The sequence below is a fragment of the Euprymna scolopes genome, chromosome 25 (genome assembly GCF_053919585.1).
Source record: "Euprymna scolopes isolate OS-2025 chromosome 25, ASM5391958v1, whole genome shotgun sequence".
NCBI classification, from domain to species: Eukaryota; Metazoa; Mollusca; class Cephalopoda; order Sepiida; family Sepiolidae; genus Euprymna; species Euprymna scolopes.
The window spans coordinates 107,904,660-107,930,860 of NC_136506.1; the positions used below are offsets into that span (position 1 = coordinate 107,904,660).

General features: G+C 32.5%; 1 protein-coding gene across 2 annotated transcripts in view; it reads left to right on the forward strand.

Moving 5' to 3' along the window:
* The window catches only part of LOC145247567 (amine oxidase [flavin-containing]-like), a 128,441-nt gene that overhangs the window by 51,490 nt on the left and 50,750 nt on the right, over positions 1-26,201 (forward strand). For both annotated transcript variants that reach the window (XM_080109413.1, XM_080109414.1), the window contains 4 exons: positions 2,787-2,875; positions 7,557-7,716; positions 8,658-8,754; positions 23,479-23,590. In XM_080109413.1, coding sequence (XP_079965539.1) covers positions 2,787-2,875; positions 7,557-7,716; positions 8,658-8,754; positions 23,479-23,590 — 458 coding nt within the window. The remainder of the gene's footprint in view (positions 1-2,786; positions 2,876-7,556; positions 7,717-8,657; positions 8,755-23,478; positions 23,591-26,201) is intronic.

Sequence of the window (26,201 nt, forward strand, 5' to 3'; positions counted from 1 at the left end):
AAGAATTTCAGAAATTCATACCTGAATTGGGGGCTAGAATGCATTACCGATGTACATATTTTCCTGAAGGTATCGGCATAGCAGAGCAGTGTTACCGAACTGTCAAAAGAATTGCAGCAAGGACGCAGTGTTCGATTCCAGAAGTTGTGTGCTGGTATAATGTGACACTCCAGGATGATGTAATACCATCAATGAGATTTACCGCTATGAACAGCATATAAAAGGGATAGATGTCACACCATCAGTGGTTAGAATTGCCGACAAACCATGTAAAGTGGGAGATCGTGTTTGGGTAAAACCACCAAATGCTCAGTGCACTACAAGGTTTTGCAGTGGACGAATAGTAAAAATAAGCCCTTAGCCTATGTTGGTCGATGGTGTCCCACGTCACGTGAAAGATGTCCGCCTCTGTTGTACCTCCTCTACCTCAAAGAACGATGAGGAAGAAAACATACAATTCGATGATGATCCTGGTCCTCTACTGCCCCTTCAGATAAGCTCAGAAATGCTGTCTATGAAATCAGAAGAGGAAATTGTGAAATGTGCCGGTGGTGATGACGGTATTGATGAGGAAGATGGAAACAAGGAAGTGACACGTCCAATTCTGCATAGAAGTACACGTGGAAGGCGATCACCATCTCCCTCCTATTTATGTGATAGTGATATAGCAGTAGGGGATGCAATAGAAATCATCACTCTCGCAAACGACCTCGTGTTTGCTTAGCCGGCAGAAAATGTAGAAAAGAAAAGACAAGCGTAATTTTGTAGGTCGCTCATTGGTATGTCATTAATTTGCATATATACTCAATTGGTTACTGTTTAATGGGATGAATTCTAAAGCAGGGGTTGAGTTGAGTTTTTGTTGGACAGTTTAGAACGAGAACGAACGGTGGAAGATAATATCGAATACACGAGGATTTATTGCAAGTTGAGAAAAGAAAGGAAAAAAGACTTTCGTGCGTTTTATCAACAAGAGGACGGTTTGACACTGCCAGTTTTTTGTTTGTTTGTTTTGTTACCTTTCCATTTTATATACAAATAGATGTAGTTTTGTCCTCTGGCAGACAAAGAGACATCTTTCTAAACAGGGCATTTTTATGTTAATCTCAATCTAGGATACATGTTATGAAGAAAGTAAAATGTAATATTAAAAACCGACTTTGTGTCGAAAGCGACACCACAAATAGATTATGAACTATGGAACTATCTATAGAAAATAAAGTCTTTGAATCAAAACGAAGATAAGTTATCTCCTATTAGACAATATGAACTAAAAAAAAAGAAGGCCAGCGAACCTTATTTTAAAATTGTTTTTCTTTAATAAAAATACTTATATTTTTGCACGTAAATAATGAGATCGCCGTCTGAAGCAGTTTCTCGAAAATTCAAATAAAAATAGTGTATAGGCGATCAATTATATATATATATATATATATATATATATATATATATATATATATATATATATATATATATATAAAGTTACAAAATATATATGACGATTAAGCTATGCCAAAATATACAAATATATATATATATATATATATATATATATATATATATATATATTTGTATATTTTGGCATAGCTTAATCGCCATATATATTTTGTAACTTTATATATATATATATATATATATATATATATATATATATATATATATTTGTATATTTTGGCAGTCTGTCATTATTCAAGCACGTCTGATTGAACACGACAGAGTTATTTTTTCCCCGATTTTTCTGGATATCTTTTCCATTCGCCGAGCGTTTTTTTTTTAAATTTCAGCTGGCATGTTGTATAACATGTCCTTAATCTGCGGAGTTTCAAAGAAATGCATTTTTCTCATTAGATGAAAGATATTAGCAAATGAATATTATAGTGAAGCTATGAATTTGCTGGTACTGGTATGAATTGAAACAGCGTTACATGAAAACTAATTATGAATGCAAAAAAGTGTTAGTGCAAAGAGTTCATGAAATGGGGAAGAAATGAAAAATAAAGAAAATGTGAATTAAAAATCAAAGATTAAAAATGCAGTTGAAAGGATATGGAATGGTTAAGCTTTTTCTAGATGAAATAATCACAAGAGTTAATATTTCATATATTTCCATAAGAAGAAGTATTTATGATGTTGACAAAGAAATCCAAAATAAAAATCTAAAATGTGTGTAATTCATGTCCGCAGAAAAATCCGTTTGCAAGCAGTCGAAAAATAAAGATTATTTTGAATTGCTAAAGTTTTTTTTTTCACTTAGGGATAATTGAGCTGGCATAACACATCTTCCATGGCCGTCTACAAGACTTTGTAATGAAACTCCATAGATTAAGGAAATTTTAGTAGTTTTATTTGAGTTTCTAGCATGGAATAAAAAACAAAACCTCTTTTAAGAACAACAATGAAAGGTTTATTAAGATGGTTGAAAGTTGGACTCTGTCTGGACGAAGAAAAAGGAGAGTTGAAGGTCATTTGGATGATCATGTGCGAGTGAAAATCGTCAATGTTGGAACACCCAGTGGACAGGGGCAGGAAGAAGAAGAAGAAGAAGAAGAAGAAGAAGAAGAAGAAGAGAGAGAGAGAGAGTGAGAGAGAGAGAGAGAGAGAGAGAGAGAGAGAGAGAGCTCTTTCTTTGATGCTTTGATCAGACGGATGGAATCAATGAGCGCTGCAAGCTGATTGGTCAGTTTGTGGCCAAATCGCTTAGCATGGATATTGATTTGTAAAAGAAAATAAATCTTTATTTTATTTGTAACTGTTTCAAATGTAATGCTTCATTTTTTTTATTTCAGACAAAGTCTTACTCGAACATCCTGTCAGCGCAGTTACACAGAATGACAAAGATGTTGTCGTTCGGGATATACAAGGGCGTGAATTCAAAGTAAGTGTTCATTTTTTTTTTGTTGTGTTTGATTACATCTGAGTGTTTGTAATAACCCGTGGCGCAGTGGTTAGATTACTTGAAAAAAATAAAGCAGTTGTAAAAGTGGTATTCTTCTGAAGGTTGAAGGTTCAATTTGCTGTGTGGGGGGGCACAAAAAATACAATTGCGAATTACTTAAGACCTCTGTCTAGTCATGGCTGACAGAATGAGAGCATGCTACCGCCGTGAATTAAATTAAGAGGTGCCATTCAAAATTCCGTCAAAATTCCCGAGTTTGACAGAAACATTCACGAGTTTGATAAGATACAAGGAAGAAGGTCGAAGGTTACATCGACCGAAACGTTATTGAAATGACATTCAAAATGAGAAAAGTAATCCCAAGAATCCAAATAATACGAATAACTAATCCTCAGCTCAAAAATTCAGAAACTTAACATGCTAAAATATTTGCCAGTTATGGGGATTCGGTAAAATTTGAAAAAAGAAAGATTTTTTTTTTTTAATTGTTCAAATTTGCCATAGTTTGCAATTAACTCACCAAGTGACCCATCTCTAACTATATTTCTATCTATTACTCTCCCCCTCTTTCATTGTATGTGGTTTGACCCCTTCATCCCCCACTCTCACTTTATACAGTACACTTCATACTTGCTTCGATCATTTTCTATCTTGCTTAGGTTACTTTAATGGCTTATCGACCTTCGTTCTTATTTTATATGGTTTCTATCACTCTCACTTCTATATCTTCCTCTCTCTATATATCTCTCTCTTCTATATCTTCCTCTCTCTCTCACTCTCTTTCTTTCTCTCTCTCTTCTATAATGATAACAATTTTTATTCTACACATATGATTTGTAAGCAAATAATTTATTGTTTCATAGATTTGTCTGTGCTATATCCACCGCTTTGAAATCTAAGTATTAATTTACTTGTCCTTACGTCCAGGGTTACAAAAAAACAAAAACAAAAAACAAAAAACAAAACACCATCATTGAAAACATTAATTAATGAGAAACGAATTACCCCCCTTTCTGTCGCTCTCTATCAGTTAAAAATCATTAAAACCATTTCCTCCCCTAAAATTAAAAAAAAAAAAAAAAAAAGAAAAACATAAAAAAAACATAAAAAAAACATGGCTGTCTGTTTATGGTTTCAAAGTGGCTATTTTATTTTATAATTAAAAAAAATCATGTTGAGAGGAGACTGTAAGCCTTTTTTATTATAGTTTCTTTTTAAAATTTAAAAAAAATGTGCAAGTGAATTGAAATCTGTTTCTTTTATAATTTATATTAAAAAATTATTCAGAAAAAAAAGTAAAAAACAAAACAATGTGGTGAATTTTCATTGAAAAATATCTTTTTAAAATAAATTCTTTTTAGCTTTCAAATAAATAAATTATTTTGAGCTTTTTTGAATTTGCTGAAAAAGATGTTTTAAATTCGTCGATATTTGTTTTTTTTTTACATTTTTTTTATTCATTTTATTGATAATGTGTTTAAAAAATTTTCAACTACCGTGAAATTTCCAAGGGTTCTGCTAATATTTATTATTATACTAAAGATTGGTTATTCAATGAGTTTCGTTAAAACTTCTTTTATATATATTTCAACCATACAAAATACATATAAAAATATTCTTTAGAATTGTAATTGAGGTATATTTGAAAAACAAAATCTGTTTTAATTCATTTGATTAGAGAGAATTTGTAATTTGGACAAGTCACACATCTTACAATTAAGGCACTAGAGAATTACCTTATAAAAACAAAAAACTCATCAACAAGATGAAATGTCCAGTCGAATTGGGGATTCTCTGGTTCTCCTTCAGAATAGTTACACACTACATAGAACACACAAAATCCCATGCATCATTCAATAGACATTTTTAAGGAGTTATATGAAAACTAGTTATGAATGCAAGAAAAAAAAGTTTTAGTGCATTTATGACTGGTTTTCATATAATGTAGTTTCAATTTATGCAAATACCAACAAATTTATACCTTCACTATAATATTCATTTGCTAATATCGTTCCTCTGATGAGCAGAACGCATTTCTTTGAAACTCTGCGGATTAAGGAAATTTAATATTTCTTATTTGAGTATCCTGTCAAGCAATAAATTCTTGAAAAATAAAAGTTATAGTTTTAAATTGTGTCCTTTTATGCCAAGCTCTATTTCTTATGTTGAGCTTTCTAATTTGGTTAGGATTACTATATTAATATTAATATCTATATTCGCTTTAAGTTTACAGAGGCTTTTGGCTTGTAAACTTAACTTTTGTTTCTTAATTTATATATACATATGTGTGTGTGTGTGTGTGTGTGTGTGTGTGTGTGTGTGTGTGTGTGTGTGTGTGTGTGTGTGTGTGTTGATACTTTTTAAGCAAAATTTAGTTATTATATTTCGGTAATGTTTATATACCAATTAAACCAAAGTTAATACTAATTGACCACGTTAATTAAGCTTAACGATTATCGGTATTAATAATCGATCATATATAGCATAAGTTTGCAATAACCAAGGCAATAATGTATTATAACAGATTTTTTAAGAAATACATCTTATGATAAACCTGTTATAATATATAGTCGTCTTGTGGTTATTGCGAAATTATAATAAATGTGTGTGCCATATATATATATATATATATATATATATATATATATATATATATATATATAAATATATATATATATATATATATATATATATATATATTTTATCGAGGGAATTAGATCTGGAATCTAAAGAGCAGAGTTTGCTTTAATGTATTAATGAATTTATTAATACTTTTAAAAGAACGGTGCCCATAGTACTGTAGATATATAATAAGCTCAATAGGTATATGTATCCTAGAGCTATATTAATATTGAGTAAAAAGATCAATAATTGTGAATTTAAAAAGGAAAAAAAGTTGATTTTGTTTATTTTTTTCCTTTTGAAACCAATTTTTGATTTTTAATTCATAATTATTGATCTTTTTACTCAATACATACATACATATATATATATATATATCTTACGACCGGGCAACGCCTAGCAGCCTGCTAGTATATATATATATATATATATATATATATATATATATATATATATATATATATATATATATATATATATATTTATTTACCAGTGGTGAAAAAAAAAAAAAAAAAAAAACCGGACTAAAGTGCTCAATGTGTAGTCAGAGCAGTATATAGGAAATTTATTACTGTGAGTCCAGAATGAGTTTACAAATTGTTTCAACTAGAGGAAAATCCTCAAAGAGAGGAAAAATCCAACTAGCATCATCAGAATTCATAGATGGACTAAGTTATAAAGTCAAATAAAAATGGAAAGATCGTAGATAAAGGGGAGTTAGAAAAGAAGGGGGAGTGGTGGGGAGAGGACGTTGGAGTTTAAAGTAGTAGGAGTGTATTAAAAAAAGAGAGGGGTTTATAATTAAATATTAATTATGTGTAAATTCTTATATACGTGTTTTTTAACGGTTTAAACTTAAAAGACGCTACTTTTGTTGATAACGGCATAAGTAACAGTTAATTTAAAGGATCACCATGGCAACAGGTTGGAGAGTTAATGTTAGTGAAGGAACGGGTTAAAAATGGGGTTTAAAGTAATTTAGCCGGGCGGGGAGAGATTGAAAGATATTTATTGTTTATAAAATGGAAAGAAAAAGAAAAGGAAAAATAAGTTAATGAATTATACTTTACAGGTTTATTTTGATAGTGTAATGATATATATAATTAAATATAATATATATATAAATAAATTAGCCGGGCAGGTAGAAATTATACGTTACAGGTTTATTTTAATGAAATAAAATAAAATAGGTGAAAGCTTAAGTAAGTAACTTAAATAATAGAAAAAAACATTTTTAATAAGTAACACACTAATATAAGCACACGCATAAATATGTACAGCAAATGCACATACGTAAATGGGGGAAAAGCACATGCGTGATCACACACACACACACACACATATATATATATATATATATATATATATATATATATATATATATATACATATACACATATACACAAACATACATATACAAACACATATATATATATGTACACATACACAGATACGTAAAAATACACGCATATATACATATATAAACATATATGCAAATACACATACATCCAGATGCAAACACTTACACATACATATATATATACATATACATATACATACATATATATATATATATATATAAATATAAATTAGCTGGGAGGGGGGGAATTGAAAAATATTTTATAAATAATTTTTTAATTTTCAGGCGTTGTAGTTGAAGGAAAGAGAGAAAGAGAAAAATATAAATTAATGAATTATAAGTTACAAGTTTATTTTACTAATATAGAAATAGGTAAGAATATCAGTAAGTTAATCAAATAATAAAATTCATAAAATTATTAGGGAGATATTTATAGTAAGTGAATAAAACATATATATATATATATATATAATATATATATATATATATATATATATATATATATATATATATATATATATATATATATATATATATATATATATATAAAACCCTGCATGAATTTTACATTTTACAAACCACAAATACATAAAGCTGTTTTTGTCTCTATCCGTTTTGATATCATTGTGATTTCTTTTACTATATTTTAGAACTGATTTATTCTTTCTTTCATTCCAGGCAAATTATGTCGTTATGGCGTCCCCTGTCTCTCTTCAGAACCAAATTCACTTTACACCTGCTCTACCTTCCCTGCGCAATCAGCTTTTACAGAGAATACCGATGGGAACTGTCATCAAGACGTTTCTCTATTACGACCGAGCTTATTGGAGAGAAAAAGGTTAGTCTGATTTTTTACAATCATTATGTTATATGACTAGCATCTTATTATAATGGATAGTCGGTGTCTGTCTGTAATCAAAACTGTCATATTACTCATAAACGTTGCGTCATATTCTTAGGGTTTTAAACTATGAATATTGAGAATTGTTTTATTCTAACTGGGTAAAATTGCGGCCATAGCATAGGCAGTAAAAATTGTTTGATGTTGTTGCTTTTCTTTTATTTTATTAAATTAATAAGCGTAAACAATGTAAAAGACTGTGCTTCTTCGTTATCATAAAAAGTTGATTTTTATTTACAAACACCATTATTAATTATAGCTTTAATGTAGTTCGTTCTAATTGCATTGTTATGTGCAGTTGTTAGTAGATATTATGTTTCTCTGTTCATGTGCCCTTTCCTTAGCCATGTTCAGGTGTTTACAATCGATGTTACCACCTTCTTCAGGTGTAGCTTGTCGAACTTGGGAATTTGCATGGAATTTCGATTAGAAACCTTTATTTAATCTACGAGGGTAGCATGCTTTCATTTCATCAGCCATGACTAGGAAGAAGTCCTGAGTAATTTGCTTACAAGGACCCGTGACATAGTAGATAATGTACTTGATAAAATTCAGTTGTAACTTCTGGAGGTTGAAAGGTCAATCATCAGTGCCAGTGACACTCCAAATACAATTGTGAATTACTTAGGGTTTCTATCCAATCATGCTTGATGGAACAAGAGAATATTTTTCCCATAGATTAAATAAAGGTTCCATTCAGAATTCAATGAAGATTCTCAAGTTTGACAAGATACGCCTGAAGAAGGTTGTAGGTTACATCGATCGAAACATTGTAAAAAATAACACTCAAGATGAGAAAAGTAGCCCAAATAATGCATATAAGATGAATAACACTCGTAGTATATCATTTCCCTTATTTGTTTCTTTCTTCTGCAAAGGTATGTGTGGATCATCTGCAATAATGGAGCACGGATCCATAATAGGATTCACATTGGATGACGTTAAAGCAGACGGATCACATCCAGCGTTGATGGGGTAAGAATTCAGTTAAGTAAAAACTCCACTAGAACTGGTACTGTCTATTTTATAAACTCGATAAAAATAATGTATGTTTGAGTCATTTGCATAATATATAGTAATCTATATAATTATAAAACTCAAATGACCTTGTAACGATGTATGTAACCCACTTTCCAGTTTACGACACCCAGTTGCGCATGCGCGCATGACCTGCGCACTGAAATATTAACGTTATTATTTCGAAATTATTATTTAACACGGGAAGAGTGTGGTTTAAAATAACTTAAACGTAATACAGAAATGAACAATGTAAAAAAAAAAGCAGACAGTATTAACAGTTGTTTATTTGAATAATTTAAACGCGAAAAAAGCAAAAGAAAAGAACAATTGGGACGCTGAAATATTAACGTTATTATTTCGAAATTATTATTTAACATGGGAAGAGTGGGATTTAAAATAACTTAAACGTAATACAGAAATGAACGATGTAAAAAAAATCAGATATATCAAAATTTGAATTTAACTATAATAAGTATTATGGTATCTGTTCAGTGCACATTTACCTATAAGTATGGCCAACCACTTATAATTCAGTAACTGTAAAAAATTTTTTTTTCAAAAATAATCAATTATAACAAACAGAACGACTCATAGAAATCTATCTATATTCTTTTTTCATTTTAATATACTTTCATAGAAATGTATCTGTTATGTCAAAAAAAAAACCCCTATTTTTTTACGTCACAAGTGTCATGCTCATACATGAATTCCATATCTAATATAACATACTGACCCAACGGGTCACGGGTAGTCTAGTAATAATATAATAATAAGCCAAATAGCGTAACGATTAGAAGCGCTGACTGTTGTTTGGGCAGTTGAGTTTTGATCCTGGTGTGAGGTAGTTGTCTAGCTGCACTGATGAACTGTGATACAGCGAAACAGTACTGTATGTGGATGATGATAATGCTCCCTATCTTGGGTTGAGCATATCGGAAAGTGATATACAAACTGCCATTAACGTAATAATTATTATAGTAAATACTCATATATATATATATTCTTCTGTAGCTGGGCAGCAACATAGGTTCTATGGAGAGAGATATTGCAATTCGGATCTCAAAAGCATGGACTGCATTGGATAAGCTGTGGTCAGTATGATGGACTTTGGAGTCTGTCTTTGTTTACAGTACAACAACCTGGACGCTCATCAAAAGATTGGAAAGAAAGCTAGACAGCATGTACACCCACATGCTACGAACAGTGTTAAATATATCTTGGCAAGATCATCCCATGAAACAGCAACTTTATGGCAACCTACCTGCCATATCTATTACCATCAGGGAGTGACGTCTATGATTTTCCAGAGAAGCAAGAGCTGGTGAGAAATGTATTGCTGTGGAATCTGCACGAGCATAGGATAAACTAAATCCACGTGCATCCAGAAACTTGCACATGATGCCAACTGTGATCCTGAAGATTGGAGGTAGATGATGGAAGACAGGGAAACCTGGAGAAAGAGAGAGAGAGAGAGAGAGAGAGAGAGAGAGAGAGAGAGAGAGAGAGAGAGAGAGTCACATTAGCAAGGAGCTCAACCATATATATATATATATATATATATATATATATATATATATATATATTCAGTAATGTGATTGATAATTTAAAATTCAAATTAGAATTAAATTAAAAATCCGTTTCACAAGAAGGAACAACAATAAAATCAACAAAAAAATGAAACGGATTTTTAATTTAATTCTAATTTGAATTTTAAATTATCAATCACATTACTGAATATTAAATTAGCTCTAGGTATATTTACCTATCGAGCTTATTATATATCTAAATTACAACGAGCACTTTTTCTTTCCCTGTATTTTAATTTAAATTAGTAATTTTACTATTACATTAAAATACACTCTGCTCTTTAGACTATTGTTCTAATCTCCTTTAAAATATATATATATTTGGTAAATTATGTTTTTTCAATTATATTTCACTCTTCGTATACCAATCCTTTTTGTTTAGAAGCTCAACGTATGTTAAATAAAACAACAGAACATATATAAAAGAATACCACTATAGTTACATTCCAAGATCCAAATATTTATTTTTAACGCAAAACAGCTCCCGCAACATGTTAAAATTTCGGTACATTTTTTACAGATCCATTTTGTTATGCAGAAACAAACAATTATTATTATATCAATACTATGCTAGAGGAGCTGTCTGACATGAAAAATAAATATGTCTATCTTGGAATGTAACTATGCTGTTATACTTTTATATATATATATATATAAGCATAAAAGGGATATAAAGAAAGAGCATTTTATTATAAAATGTTGATAATGTTTGCTTCACACATTAAATATATGCTATAGATTAAAAACAATGGGAATACCAACCATGTTAATAAGAGATACTTTGAAAAATTGTTTTTCTATGCGCTGATGAGCCTGCCCACTTGTGCAAAATTATAACTAATGAATATTATATACTTGTATGCAAACATTGGGGTTGAAACAATTGTACACAAGTTACCAATAAAAATGGTATATTTAAAAAAAATGAGCAACAATATATATATATATATATATATATATATATATAATTTAAAGGAGATTAGAACAATAGTCTAAAGAGCAGAGTGTATTTTAATGTAATAGTGAAATTACTAGTTTAATTAAAATACAGGAAAGAAAAAGTACTCGTTGTGATTTAGATATATAATAAGCTCGATAGGTAAATATCCTAGAGCTAATTTAATATTTAGTAATGTGATTGATAATTTAAAATTTAAAAATCAAATTATAATTAAATTAAAAATCTGTTTTATAAGAAGGAACAACAACAAAATCAATTATTTGTACGATCGTTTCGGAAAACAGTGTTTTTATTGTGGTAGACATCAAGTTACGGACAATAATTATTACATATAGTTTTTTAATAAACAAGGTTTCCTCATCAGCAAATTGTGAAGGGTTTTATTAAATTTAAATTTAAAAGACACCATAAATAAACCTAGCATTAAAAGTAAGGCAGATGTATCTGGAAAAAATTAAAATAAAGGTCTGGATTTAAAATTGATAAGAAAATTAATATGGGTTAGAGATAGAAAAGAAATAGAGTAAAATATAAATTTGGTTTAAGTACAATATTATACATACACACATACACAAATATATACATGCATATATATGAAAAAAATATACACATATATACATATCCATAGATATACAGATATATACATAAAAATACAGGTACAAATATTTACCTTTTAATTTTTCGCCTTTTGAAATCAGGAACTATGGTTAAAGTACTCATATAGATGTTTGCTATAGCTTTTCACCTTATCGAATGATAAATTTTCAAAAAGGACGCCCGTGCAATAATTTATTTCCATTAGCATACTTTTGATTTAAAGACGCCACGGTTTATAATTCGAAAGAAATTGTAAGTTAATGTTATTTGTATAATTACATAATGTAAGGGGGATAATTAGTCATATTTTCTTTAATTAAAGGGTGCAAGGGGGATAATTAGTCTAACTTAATTTATTACAGAAAAAAAAAATTGTAATCTATTTTTACTAATAAGTAATTTTTAATGATTTAGATTACTCTACTATGCCTTACCATCATCAAAAAATAATTAGCTCTAATAGTAAGAAAATTAATAAGCTACAAAATACAACTATACAAAATATATCAGACTGTAACTGTAGAAGAAAAAATAAATGCCCCCTACAAGGCTCATGTAAAATTAAAAATGTAATCTATAGCTGCACAGTATCAAAAACCCCAAATCTACATGAATCTATTAACAGCCATAACTCAACTACCAAATTAAATAATGACACCAACTTAAACCAATCTACTGATCAATTACAAACCAACCCACCATATAATAATCCAGCACCAGACCTAACGGAAAATAATCACAATAAGCAAGAGGCAATATATTTTGGTTCCAGATCTGGCCTAATAAAACATAGAATTTCAATGCACAAATATTCTTTTAAAAATAACTCTCTGTCAAACCAAACTACTCTATCCAACTATATTTGGCAACTCAAAAATAGCAATATTTCTTTCAACTTAAAATGGCGAGTAATTGAATCTTGCAAACCATATAAACCAGGAGATAAATTCTGTGCACTATGTACAAAAGAGACCCTTAAAATTTTGAAATATGAAGATATAAAAAATGTAACCACCCTATTAAATTCAAGACAGGAACTAATTTTCACATGCAGTCATAAACGTTGGTTTAAATTTAATAAATATAAACCACCTTAAATCATTAAAAATTACTTATTAGTAAAAATAGATTACAATTTTTTTTTCTGTAATAAATTAAGTTAGACTAATTATCCCCCTTGCACACTTTAATTAAAGAAAATATGACTAATTATCCCCCTTACATTATGTAATTATACAAATAACATTAACTTACAATTTCTTTCGAATTATAAACCGTGGCGTCTTTAAATCAAAAGTATGCTAATGGAAATAAATTATTGCACGGGCGTCCTTTTTGAAAATTTATCATTCGATAAGGTGAAAAGCTATAGCAAACATCTATATGAGTACTTTAACCATAGTTCCTGATTTCAAAAGGCGAAAAATTAAAAGGTAAATATTTGTACCTGTATTTTTATGTATATATCTGTATATCTATGGATATGTATATATGTGTCTATTTTTTCATATATATGCATGTATATATTTGTGTATGTGTGTATGTATAATATTGTACTTAAACCAAATTTATATTTTACTCTATTTCTTTTCTATCTCTAACCCATATTAATTTTCTTATCAATTTTAAATCCAGACCTTTATTTTAATTTTTTCCAGATACATCTGCCTTACTTTTAATGCTAGGTTTATTTATGGTGTCTTTTAAATTTAAATTTAATAAAACTCTTCACAATTTGCTGATGAAGAAACCTTGTTTATTAAAAAACTATATGTAATAATTATTGTCCGTAACTTGATGTCTACCACAATAAAAACACTGTTTTCCGAAACGATCGTACAAATAATTGATTTTGTTGTTGTTCCTTCTTATGAAACGGATTTTTAATTTAATTATAATTTGATTTTTAAATTTTAAATTATCAATCACATTACTATATATATATATATATATATATATATATATATATATATATATATATATATATATATATATATATATATATATGTCAAAAGATCTATATTCCAAGATGGTTTTCATCTTTCAGCGTGTTAAAATGTTCTATTCTTGTCAACATCTGTTTGGTTGTGCAGAAATAATCATATAAATATTATGCCAATTTTTCAATATTTTCCGCCCTGACTCATCAGAAGATTAAGAACTCATTCACTTTAAAAAGGAAAGATAAATAACATCTTGGAATTTGCAATATAGACTTTTTGTCATTTATTTGTATATGTTCTCTCGTTATATTTATTACATATATTATTATATTTATTATATATTTATTATTTATTATATATTATTATATTTATTATTATATTTATTATATTTATTATTATTTATATTTATTATATATTATTATATTTATTATACATCGACTTCATTAATAAAAGGGTTGATATAAATAAAGAGTGCAATATAATTGAATGAGCATATTTTTCCCCATAAACACACACACACACACACACACACACACACACACACACACACACACACACACACACATATATATATAGAGAGAGACAGACAGACAGACAGAGAGTGAGAGAGAGAAAGAAATAAAGAAAGAGAGTGTGAATATATATAATATAGACTGCATAGTCCAAGGAGGGACCTAAAATTTGTATTATATTGCAATATTTGTAATGTTGTGACCCTTTGGCTGTAATCATGATGTAGTACCTGTGTTAACTGTGGCAGGCAGGGCCAAGGGTTAAAACATTATTTTTATTATTATTAATTGATCTGAGCGGCAGCGGGTTGCTGAATCGATTATTATGATTAGAAAAATAAACAATTAGATTGAGAAAAATGATTGACAACCGAAATAATAAACAACTACAAAAAGGATGTGATTTTAAAAAAAATACAGGAAAACATAATTTTGGGTTTGGATAAACAAATAATCAGATTTATGTTACGTCAGCAGTTGGGGTCTTGGACACGTGATGAGATGTAGATTTGATGAGATTCTAATCAGTCGTTAGCTGAACGTCAGGGACAACGGACGACTCAAGGGGACGTTGGTCTCTTTATGATGCAGGGAGTAGTGTTTTCTCAGGCAGCCAAGATGTGAATCAGGAATTTAGTACGGAATCGGTAATTGTATCAGAATCGGGAAAATATTGGAATCGTCCCATCACTAATATATATATATATATATATATATATATATATATATATATATATATATATATATATATATATATATATATATATATACTAACAGGTTTTTCCTGGTGCTATAAAAAACAAAATAGACAAGGTTAAAAAATGTGTGTAACATAATTTTGTGTCTCTACATCTCCCAATTTATCTATCTCTTTATCCTATTTACCAATTGGTCAAAAAGTCGGTGCTCATTTTACGTTAAATTTATATGGTAATATGATCCGCTTACTCTAAAATCTAAAATGTTTAATTAAAAAAAAATCCTTATTCGCAGATATTTTTGCAGGCTGTTGGCATGTAATCGCTTCTAAAGTGTAAAATCTGATTTTTTTTTAAGGATAAACTACAATATAGAGGGAGTGGTATGAAAATAATTACCTCAGAATATGATAGCATTAGTATTTATCATTAAACATCATTTTTTTGAAAAATGCATTTGTCTGCATTTTATTTTATAAATTTAACGGCAATTGAAGGGAGATAACTGTTTACAATCATAGTGAGTTATTTCCCTTCTATTGTTCCTTCATAGTTATGTCTGTTCAATTTTTGATAACACGTATTTCACAAATTATTATTTCATGCATGTGTGTGCATGTGTGTGTGTGTGTATGTGTGTGTGTGTGTGTGTGTTTCTCGTCCCCAAAGTTATTGCATGTATATTTTAAAAATTAATCGCTTATGTTTTTAATTTATAAATGAACATGATTAAAAAAAGTCTCCACTCACTGTCTATAAATCCATAGTTTTTTGTTTTTTTTCTAACTCATGTTCGCCACTAACAAAGCATATCGCCACTTGGACGTAAGGGGTTACTATTTGGCACCATGTCTAGGAAAGATTAACAAGATGCTGGTTTACATTACATTTAAACTTCTGCATATCATTGCAGTCAGGGAGGCAGATAGCAGGAAGGAAATTCTATAGTCTAGCTGTTCGAGGGAAGAAACTATTAGAGTAGAATGCTTTCTGGTATTTAGGGATCTCAACAGTGAAGGGGTGTGATTTTGTTGCTAAACGGGTTTGTCAGGGATTTCTATGTCGAGAGAGCACAAGAGCAACGAGTTCATCAGACTACATTCCATTAAAATACTTGTCAAACAGGCACAGAGATGCAACATTGTGGTGATGGGACAGTGGCTGGAGCTTAGTTGACAAAGTGGGACCTATTAGATTGAAGACTTTTTTGGACCCTATACAAGAGGGAGAGACTAGTGGTAGATGCACCATCCCAGATGTGGCAACAATACCCCATTGATGAGCAAATGGTGACTTTTTTAAGGTACATGATACTCTTAGGTGTGAGTAGTCTTCTAGCACAATAAAGGGAACCCACCTTGTTTGCAATGTATTTTTCTAGTTCATATTGCCTGTGAATGTAAGGCTGAAGAGTTTAAAAGAAGAATTCTTATGTAGGGTGCCATGGATATTGATGGATGGAGTGGTTTCTCGTAATTGTTAAAGGAGAGCAGCTTAGTCTTAATAGCATTAAATGTTATTATCACCACAATGTTTTTTTAATTTTTTTTTTATTCAATTTTCACCCCAAACAAGGCACAGTGCCACTTTGAAGCAGGGGGCTACTATTAGGGACTTAATTAGCGGGGTCATTATGAAGGGAGATGAGTAGAAAGATGTTTGTTAACATTACACTTGAACTTCTGCATATCATTGCAGTTGGGAAAGCAGAATCCCGGAAGGGAGTTCCAAAGACCCGCAGTTCTGGGGAAGAAACTATTGGAGTAAAAGGCTTTCTTGCACCTAGGGATCTCTACTGTAAAGGGATGAGACTTAGTAGCTTGTCGGGTTTGTCGAGGGTAGTTACGTCGGGGAGGTACAAGTGTTTGCAGTTTGTCAGAGCATTCACCATTAAAGTATTTGTAGAACAGGCAGAGGGATGCAACATCTCGTCGATGGGACAGAGGTTGAAGCCTAGATGACAGTTCAGGACCTATCAGGTTGGCGACTCTCTTTTGAACCCTGTCCAGGAGCGAGAGACAAGCAGCAGATTCACCAGCCCAGATGTGACAACAGTACTCCATACATGGGCGAATGGTTGCCTTATAGAGGTATAGGATACTGTCAGGCGTAAGTAGTTTTCTAGCACGGTAGAGGGAGCCAACCTTCCTTGCAGCAGCCTTGGCAATGCTCTCAATGTATCTATTCCAGTTCATATTCCCTGTAAACGTTATGCCGAGGAGTTTAAAAGAAGTACTTTCAGGCAATGTGTTCTTTGCCATTGCTATTGGTGGTAGAGAAAGTTTCTTGTAGTTATTGAAGGAAACAAGCTTAGTCTTAGCAAAATTGAATGTGACCATCCATTTTTGTCCCCATTCCACTATGGATTTTAGGTCATCCTCTAGTGTTTCTGCCATTTCCTTGGATATGTGTTCATTCGTTTTCCCTTCATATCTGTTATAGAGAGTGGTGTCATCGGCAAATATACCCATCTCCGAAACAATTTTATCAAGGAGGTCATTTATGAATATCAGGAATAATAGAGGTCCAAGGATAGACCCCTGAGGTACTCCTGCATTTATGTCATATTGTTTAGATGCACGATCGTCGAGGACAACTTTGATTTTTCTATTACTTAAGAAGGATTTAATTACATTATGAATTCTTCCAGTGATTCCATATGATCTAATTTTCCTTAGAAGACCATCGTGCCATACCCTGTCAAAAGCCTTAGATATATCAAGGGCCACCGCTCTACTCTCCCCTGTTTTGTCCAATGAACGGTATATACGTTCAGAAACTACAGTTAAGATATCTGCTGTTGAACAGGCTTGCCTGAATCCATATTGTTTGTCAGTCAGGAGTTTAGCAGCTGTTAGGTACTGGACTAGGGCTTGATTAACTAAGGACTCAAATATTTTGGCGAAAATCGGGAGGAGGCTAATGGGGCGATAATTTAGTGGGTCAGTTCTTTCACCAGAATTCTTGAAGACTGGTACCACAGAGGCGGTTTTCCAGCAGTCGGGAAAGCAAGATTCGTTAAGGCATTTATTATAAAGTTTGGAGAGAACTGGAGCAACCTCGGCAGAGCATTTTTTTAATAGCACAGCCGGGATGAGATCTGGTCCACATGCTTTTGATGTGTCTAGGTTTTTTATAATAGCATGTACCTGAGAAGGGGTGATTTTCAAATCGTCTAGTGTGGCGTCTGTTCGCAGAGGAAAATCAGGAAGTGAGTGGTGTACCGAGTTCAGTGTGGAGTTTGAGGCAAACTGACTGGCAAGAGATTAGCCTTGTCAGTTGCCGTGCAAGCAACCTCATGATTATTTGATAGTGGGGGAATAGTTGACTGTCCATTATTTACTACGCTATTGTAGATTTTCCAAAAATTCCGGGTTCCTAATTTCTGTGCTTTGATGCGTTTTCTGGTGGTTTCAGAGTAATCTGTCTTAGCTGTCTCTATCACTCTCTTACAATTATTTCTAGCTTCTATAAACTTCTGTTTGTTTGAGCTGGACTTATGTCGGTTGAATCTGCGGAACGCATGCTGCCTTTGACAAATGGCAGCTCACAAACAGAAGTAAATGATTGGGGAGAGTGGGGCTTGCTATAGAATTTCCGTGCGGGAACATGTGCTTCAATTGCAGTTTTGAACCATTCAGTGGTCTCATTTGCACACTGTTCCGCTGGAAGAGTAATGATATTTTGCCATGGGGCATCTCTGATGAGCTCCCTGATGGCTTCCCAATCAGCCTTTTTGTAATACCTCGTTGTTTTGAGTAGTGGGTCTTCAGTTTTAGGGCGAGAATTTAGGCTGATTTCTACCATTATCACAGCGTGATCAGCATTTCCGAGTGGGCTGTGGGCATTTGTTGTACAGTCATTGGGAACCGTTGCAGAAAGAGATCTAGAAGTGAGGCATGTTGATCTTGCTGGTCTGGGAAACGTGTTGGAAATATAACCAACTGAGATAGGGAATGGGATATAGAGAAGTGTAACCAACTGAGATAGAGAATGGGATATAGCGAAGATAGTTATGAAAATAGACAAATTTCCAGTATTCAAGAATCCCTGTGCCTGTTCTACAAGCATTTCAATAGAATGTGCTTTGACAAACTTGCTACACTTGTTACCTTTTGCCATAAGTACCTCCGATCAATCTGACAAGCAGCAAAATCACACCCCTTCTCTGTAAATATTCTTTAATACTGGAAATTTGTCTATTTTCATAACTTTTTTTCCTCAAACTCCTTACTTTGGAATTTCTTCACCGGTCCATGTTTTCCCGATAGTACCAACATGCAGAAAGTTAAATGTAATGTGAACAAGCATCTCGCTGCACAACTCTTGATTTAGAATTCCCCTATTAATCTGGACCCTTGTTTTGGGGTGAATATAAGTAAAAAAAAATGCATAAAATATTAATACGAACTTTGAAAAAGTTGCTTTAATTGGGAAATTAAAGTCACCACAATGCATTTCAATTTCTTCGTAAACATGTCATTGTTATTGTTTACTACTGGGAAACACTGAGTAAAAACTGTTTAAATTCTAAATGTACAAAGTTTTATAGACTTGATTTGATGATGCAAGGGCATGACTAATTATTATATTGTACCAAAGTTAAAAAGAAAAAATTATAAACTAAAAATTTCTACTTGACTAATACAAATCAATAAGTTAAATAAGTTTTATTTTGAAAATAAATAATTGTTATAATTCTTTTTCTATCCTTTGCAAATGATTCAAATTTTAGTATGTTATTATGGATGATAACGACTACCAGTTGTCAAAATTTCAGCTTTGCACAGTTGTTAGTTCTAACAAATATTAGGTTTTAAATGTTGGCCCTTAGTTTTGGACGCTACTGTAAACTTATTTAGAAATTCATATCAGTTTGCGGAAACATCCTGGACAATCACTTCATTAGAGAGTGGGCCATCGTATTTTTTTGTTCTAGTCCTACTGTGTCGGACTGTGGTATGATTCTGTTCAGTTATAGGAGATCCATTCTCCTAGGTTTTACTTTTCCTTTTTGCTGAATTTATTGCTAAACGCTTGAGGCGCTTCTACCAAGATATACGAACAAGGTTGCTCAGGCATTTTTTGTAAGCCAGAATGCACTACACCTAATTATGCAATCACTTTTCATGTGTCTATTTATGCATGTTTCTCACCTAGTCATGATTTATAATATTTTTAATCAATCATTTATTGCAACAAAAAACGCAATAGTGAAATCCTATTGAAAATATTTTAATTACAAAATTAAATCAACCAGAATGCATTACGTTTTTATTCATAAAAAAGTCAGCCACTTTAATCTTTTATTAATATCAGGTTGACAAGAAAGTTCTTGCGGTTTTTAACTTTTAAATTCAGTTGAACATATCTCGGCTTAAATAAGAATTTATTGATCGAAATAAACACAAACAAAATCAACACATTTCTGCCAACGCAAAATGAGGGTATTTATGCCAGTAAAAATCTTCCGTTCTAGTAGCAATCAATCGTGCAAGGCGTTTTGATATCGCTTATGTTTTTAAAGCATTTCTCATGCAGAAAGTTGTCCGGATGCTTGAAAAAGTAGTAGTCAGTAGGTGAGAGGTTTGGAGAGTATGGTGGAGGAGGCAGAGTTTCGTAGCCCAATTCGTTCAACTTCTGCAGGGTCAGTTTAGCAAGGTGTGGTCGGGCAGTTGCAGAGGAGAATTGGGCTTTTTCTGTTGACTTATGTTGGGTGTTATTGTCGAAGTTTCTGATGCATTTCATCCATTTGTTGACAGTACTTTTCTGCTGTAATGGTTTTACCTGCATTCAAAAAACTGTAATGGATGAGACCGGTCGCAGACCACTAAACAGTCAGCATAAACTTCTGTTGGTGTAACTCTGGCATAGGGAAGTGTCGTGGAGCTTCGTTGGCATCTAACCACTGAGCTGAGTGTCGCTAGTTGTTTTAAAGAACCCACTTTTCATTCCAAGTCACAGCTTGATCGAGAAATAGGTCATTCTTATTGCGTAAAATAAGGGAAAATGACACTTCATAAAAGCGTTTCTTTTGGTTTTTGTTCAATGTTCAATGTTCATTTATCAAGTTTTTTGCCTTTCCAATCTCTCTTTAGTGATTTGAAATCGTTGTATATGTTAAGTCTAATTCAGAAGCAAGTTCTCGAACAGTTGTGCATGGATTGGCTTTGACTAAGGGTCTTAATTAATTGTTGTCAACATCCGATGGTCATTCGACTTCGTGGCTTAGTGGGGGATGCCCTTTTCTCTACCCTGCAACTTCTCTCCCACAGAAGAGACGTTGCGAGCCTATCCTTGTTTTATCGTTATTTCCATGGCAGGTGCTCGTCTGAACTCCAATCTCTGGTCCCCCCTCGCCAATCTTTCACGAAAAACACCAGTCTAGCTGAATCCACTGTGAAAAATTTCCCCCACTCTATATCTGTGCCTAAATCAAAACGCGGATTCCATGAACAAAGCTTCTTTCTTAGAACTGCACGCCTGTGGAACTCTGTTCCGTCTGCCTGCTTCCCACCGGACTACAACTTGGATGTCTTCAAGTCCAACGTTAACAAATTCCTAATGAACCGCCCCCTTAAGTAAACACTTCATCAAATCTCCACACTAACGTAATGTACTTGCAATAACCCTTATCCCTGAGTGGCTTCTGGGCCTTGATAAGTGGTGATCACTGTTTAAAAAAAAAAAAAAATATCTTCGAGACTCTCGTCGCCGCCACAAAATTTCTTAAACGACCATTGTGCTGTGCGTTCAATAGTAATTTCTGGGCCAAACGCTTCGTTGATATTGCAAGTTGTTCCGGCAGCTTTTCAGCCTAGCTTGAATTGAAATAAGAAAATTGTGTAAATTTGCTTTTCTTCATCTTATATTCAACATTCCGAAAAGAAGACATAATTGTTTTAAAACGATTGTAATTTAAACGATTAGATAGAGAGAAAGAACCTCTTTATCATGATATATAAAGTAAAGGTATTATCATGAAAACTTATTTGAGAATACATCATTTGAAATCAAAATTAAAAATTCAGCAAGAACTTTTCATATCCACCTAACAGTTAAAATAAAAAAGAATAAATTGACTAACGACCTTTTGAAATTGAAAATAATTTTCCTTTATTCTTATTCACCCCAAACAAGGCATATTGCTAATTGTTGTAAGAGACTACTATGTTACACCATTTCTACAGAGCACTACGTAAGGAGTTGAGCAGCAAGATATTCGTTTGCATTACATTTAAATCTCTGTATGTTAATATAATCAGGGAAGCAGGAAGGAAAAAGGAAATCCTCAAACCTAGCAGCTTGATTGAAGAAACTATTAGAGTAGAAAACTTTTTGACATCGAAGGATCTCCACAGTGAAGGGATGGGATTTTGCTACCTGTGGGATTAGTTGGGGATATTTACGTTGAGAGGAACACAAGTGTAGCATAATAATTTTTCTTAGTTAAGGATAACAGAAAATAGAATTCAGTCGAAATAGCTTAGTGTGTACTCGGATGTCAGATCGATCTTGTGTGTATTAGAAGCGGATGTGACATCACATGACTAAAAGAGAGAGAGAGAGAGAGAGAGAGAGAATGAAAAAGGAGTAGGTAGTCAATTAAAGGTCTTGAAGCAAACTACATTGGTAAAGAATAACTTACGATCGCTAAATACCTGTATACAGGAATGCCCTCTCAGTCACTGGCAGAAGGGAAGGAAACGTCAACATTTCAATGAAACGGTATTCTTTTTCAAATTTGATGATTTTTTTTGTTTCTTTGTGCTCTTGTGAAACATTAATTTTCGATGTTGCAATCACAGGAAGAGTGAACGATATGAGATAAGATTTCATTGTGATGTTATTATTTGTGATTGCATTGATAAAAACAACATGTATTTAGTTTGGTTGTGAGACATTAAGACCTTCCCTGAGAGGGATGAATGTCAACGTTTGATTTGAAAAATGTCAACGTTTGATTTGAAACAATATCAATGCTTGATTTGAATTAACGTCAACGTTTCATTTGAAATAATGCCTACGTTTGATAAAAAAAAATGTCAACGTCTGATTTGAAATAATGTGAACGTTTCTTTTGAAATAATGTCAACGTTTTATTTGAAACAATATCAACGTTCGATTCGCAATAATGTCAACGTTTTATTTGAAACAATGTCAACGTTTTATTTGAAATAATATCAATGTTTTATTTGAAATAATGTCAACGTTTTATTTGAAATAATGTCAACATTTCATTTAAAATAATGCCAACGTTTGATTAAAAATAATATCAACGTTTTATTTGAAAGATTGTCAACGTCTTATTTGAAACAATGTCAACATTTTATATAAAATAGTTATGTGAGTTTTTATCAAGAATTTAATTCGTTGTTTCAGATTCATTTTGGCAACGCAGGCTCATCATTATATCAAGTTGACCCGTGAACAGAGACGAGACAGGATAGCCAAATTGTATTCAAAAGTGTTTGATTGTGAACACTTAGCCCATGTAAGTAACTATTTACCTCTCAGTACTGTCTCCTTTGGTACTCTCACACGATTAAGGATGTCTTAAATTACAGACGTGATGTTGCTAGTCTCAGTTATTTCTTTAAATTCTATTATGCCACGTGTTCTTCAGAATTATCTGATCTATTCCTGCTTCCATTGTTCCAGCTTGTTTAACTCGTTGATTTAGTAGTCTCCAATAACTCGCCGTATTAACACTTCATTGTAATACAGTTTCTTATTCCAGTAGCTTATTTCCAAGAACTGTAAAATCGTGGAACTCTCTTTCTGCTGACAGTTTTCCTTCTACTTACAGTCTTGGTCTTTTCAAGACTAAGGTCAATAGGCATCTCCTGTCTTTGCAATAATCATCGTTTTTGTTAACTCCTTACAACAAGTGCTTTGTCTTGAACGATTTTCACAAAAAACGAAGACAACAAAACTGTTAATCCCGAGAGATATTGCTTGGAAGCCTCATCGCCTCCATTCAATCTTGAGAGACAATGGATAACTCCTGTAAACGTTACTATGCATATACTTATAAAGCAAGTGTTATGTAATCCCCAATCGCACGTCTCTGAATCGGTATTGCTTGAAATGAATAGCAAGGAGAAATCCAGGACAATTGGAAACAATGCCGATGTAAATGGAGAGCACATACAGCACTTAGTAGTCCTGATTTGTCACCCATTTAGTACTGACTAGGCTCAACACTGTTCAACTTCCATGATCTATCAAGACTCAGTGAAACAACAGGATGATGTCTGGAAGGAAATAAAAAAAAAAAACTATGTGCCAGATAAAATCGTGTGCAGAAAGCGCATATATTCTAAGATGATTTAAAAAGAATATTCACCAGAATAATGGAAAAGAGAAGCGGTCGAGGCTAAGCAAGTGTTTAATGGCAGACATTTTTTTTTTAAATCATGTGTCAATTTATTCCTTTTATAATGAATGTGGAGAAGAGAAAGGCATCTAAGAATCGATTTTGATAAAAGGTGTGTCATGCGTCTTTGTAGATTTTATCATGTCGCTGCTTAGTTGGAAAGGCCAATCGCTAAATGTCATGTTAGTACAATTTTGACATTCCAACTAGCTAGGCAGGAAAAATCCAACTGCGTGTGTGCTACAAAATATAAATAATACAATGATAAAATACAACCTGTATTCTTATGCAGAGATTTCTGATTGGCAGAAGGGCCAACCACTCACTGGTAAACCTATTTACAAGGTGCCTTAAATAAGTTTCCAGACTTTTTCGTATGGGCACTTTTATTGATAATACACAAATAAAACTCTAGACCCCTTCGAAATAATCTCCTCCGGCTGCAATGCACTTGTTGTATGGTTCCAACAACTTCTGAAAGACCCCCTGAAGTCCTCTTGCATGAGCATGTAAATGACTCTCATCACAGCCTCTTTCATCTCTTCAAGTGTCTCATAATGGCAGCCTCTAAGGTTTTCCTTGAGCTTAGAGAATAACCAAATGTCTTAGGGAGTAAAGTCTGAACTATAGAGAGGGTGAGAAACTGTCGATGCCCATCTTGGTTAAATTGTCTGATCTTCTCTGAGCACTCTTGTGAGAAACTTTGTGCAAATCTTCTGCATCTTCAGTTCCTCGTGAATAGTTGTGTGTACAGTTCTCACACTGACATCAAACTGTGCACTTATTGTCTCTATAGAAACACAACGGTCCTTATCCATGAAATTCTTTACTTGGCCAATCAACTCTGGTGTTCTGACTTCCTTACTCCTCCCACACTTCTCATCATCCTTCATAGACTCCCTGCCTTCCTTGAATCTCTTATGTAACGTCACCGTCTTGAGAAAGCGATGTTGTCCCCCATTGGGGAAGTTGAGACCCACCCTAAACCCTGAGGAAGACCGGTAAATATGCTGAGATTGTCTGCTGAACGTTAATTGAATCCCGGACAGCGGCGGGTGACCTATCAAAAGTGATATACTTGCACTTGAAAAAAACAGACATAAATTTTATTGTTTAACGAGATTTGTACTTGTTGACCTGGAGAACATCTGTTCAGACTATAGCTTTCTGAATGACTGCATCAGATTATAGCTTTCTGAATGACAGTATATATGAGGGAGAGCTTATTTAAAATGATAGACTAATGACCATGTGATATATCATTTGGAACTCTATGCCAGATAAGTGAAATATGTTAATCTCAGTTGGTGTTTCAAACAGAAGTGATGTACCTGGACTCGTAAAACATGGTAGAGCTTCTTGTCTATCTGAGCTAGTAAAACTAATTTTTTTATGTCTTCAGCCTCAATCTGCCCCCAACCGTCTTGGTGATTGTTTAAATATTCAGGGACGGTGTGGGTATGGCAATTTGCCAGACCAACCAAAATCCAACACAACAAGAGGGGAATCCCCCAGCCATTTTGCGTGTGTGCAATTCAGCAAAAAAATATATATATTTGTTAAAACTGGTAATTAGTAAAAACCTGAAGAAAGTGCTCAATACTATTACAGAGCAAATATGTGTTTTACTTTTTTATTACCATTTTATTTGTTTGGTTACATATATTTCGAATGTTGGACCGTAAAAAAGTAAACCATATATATATATATATATTTTTGATAAACC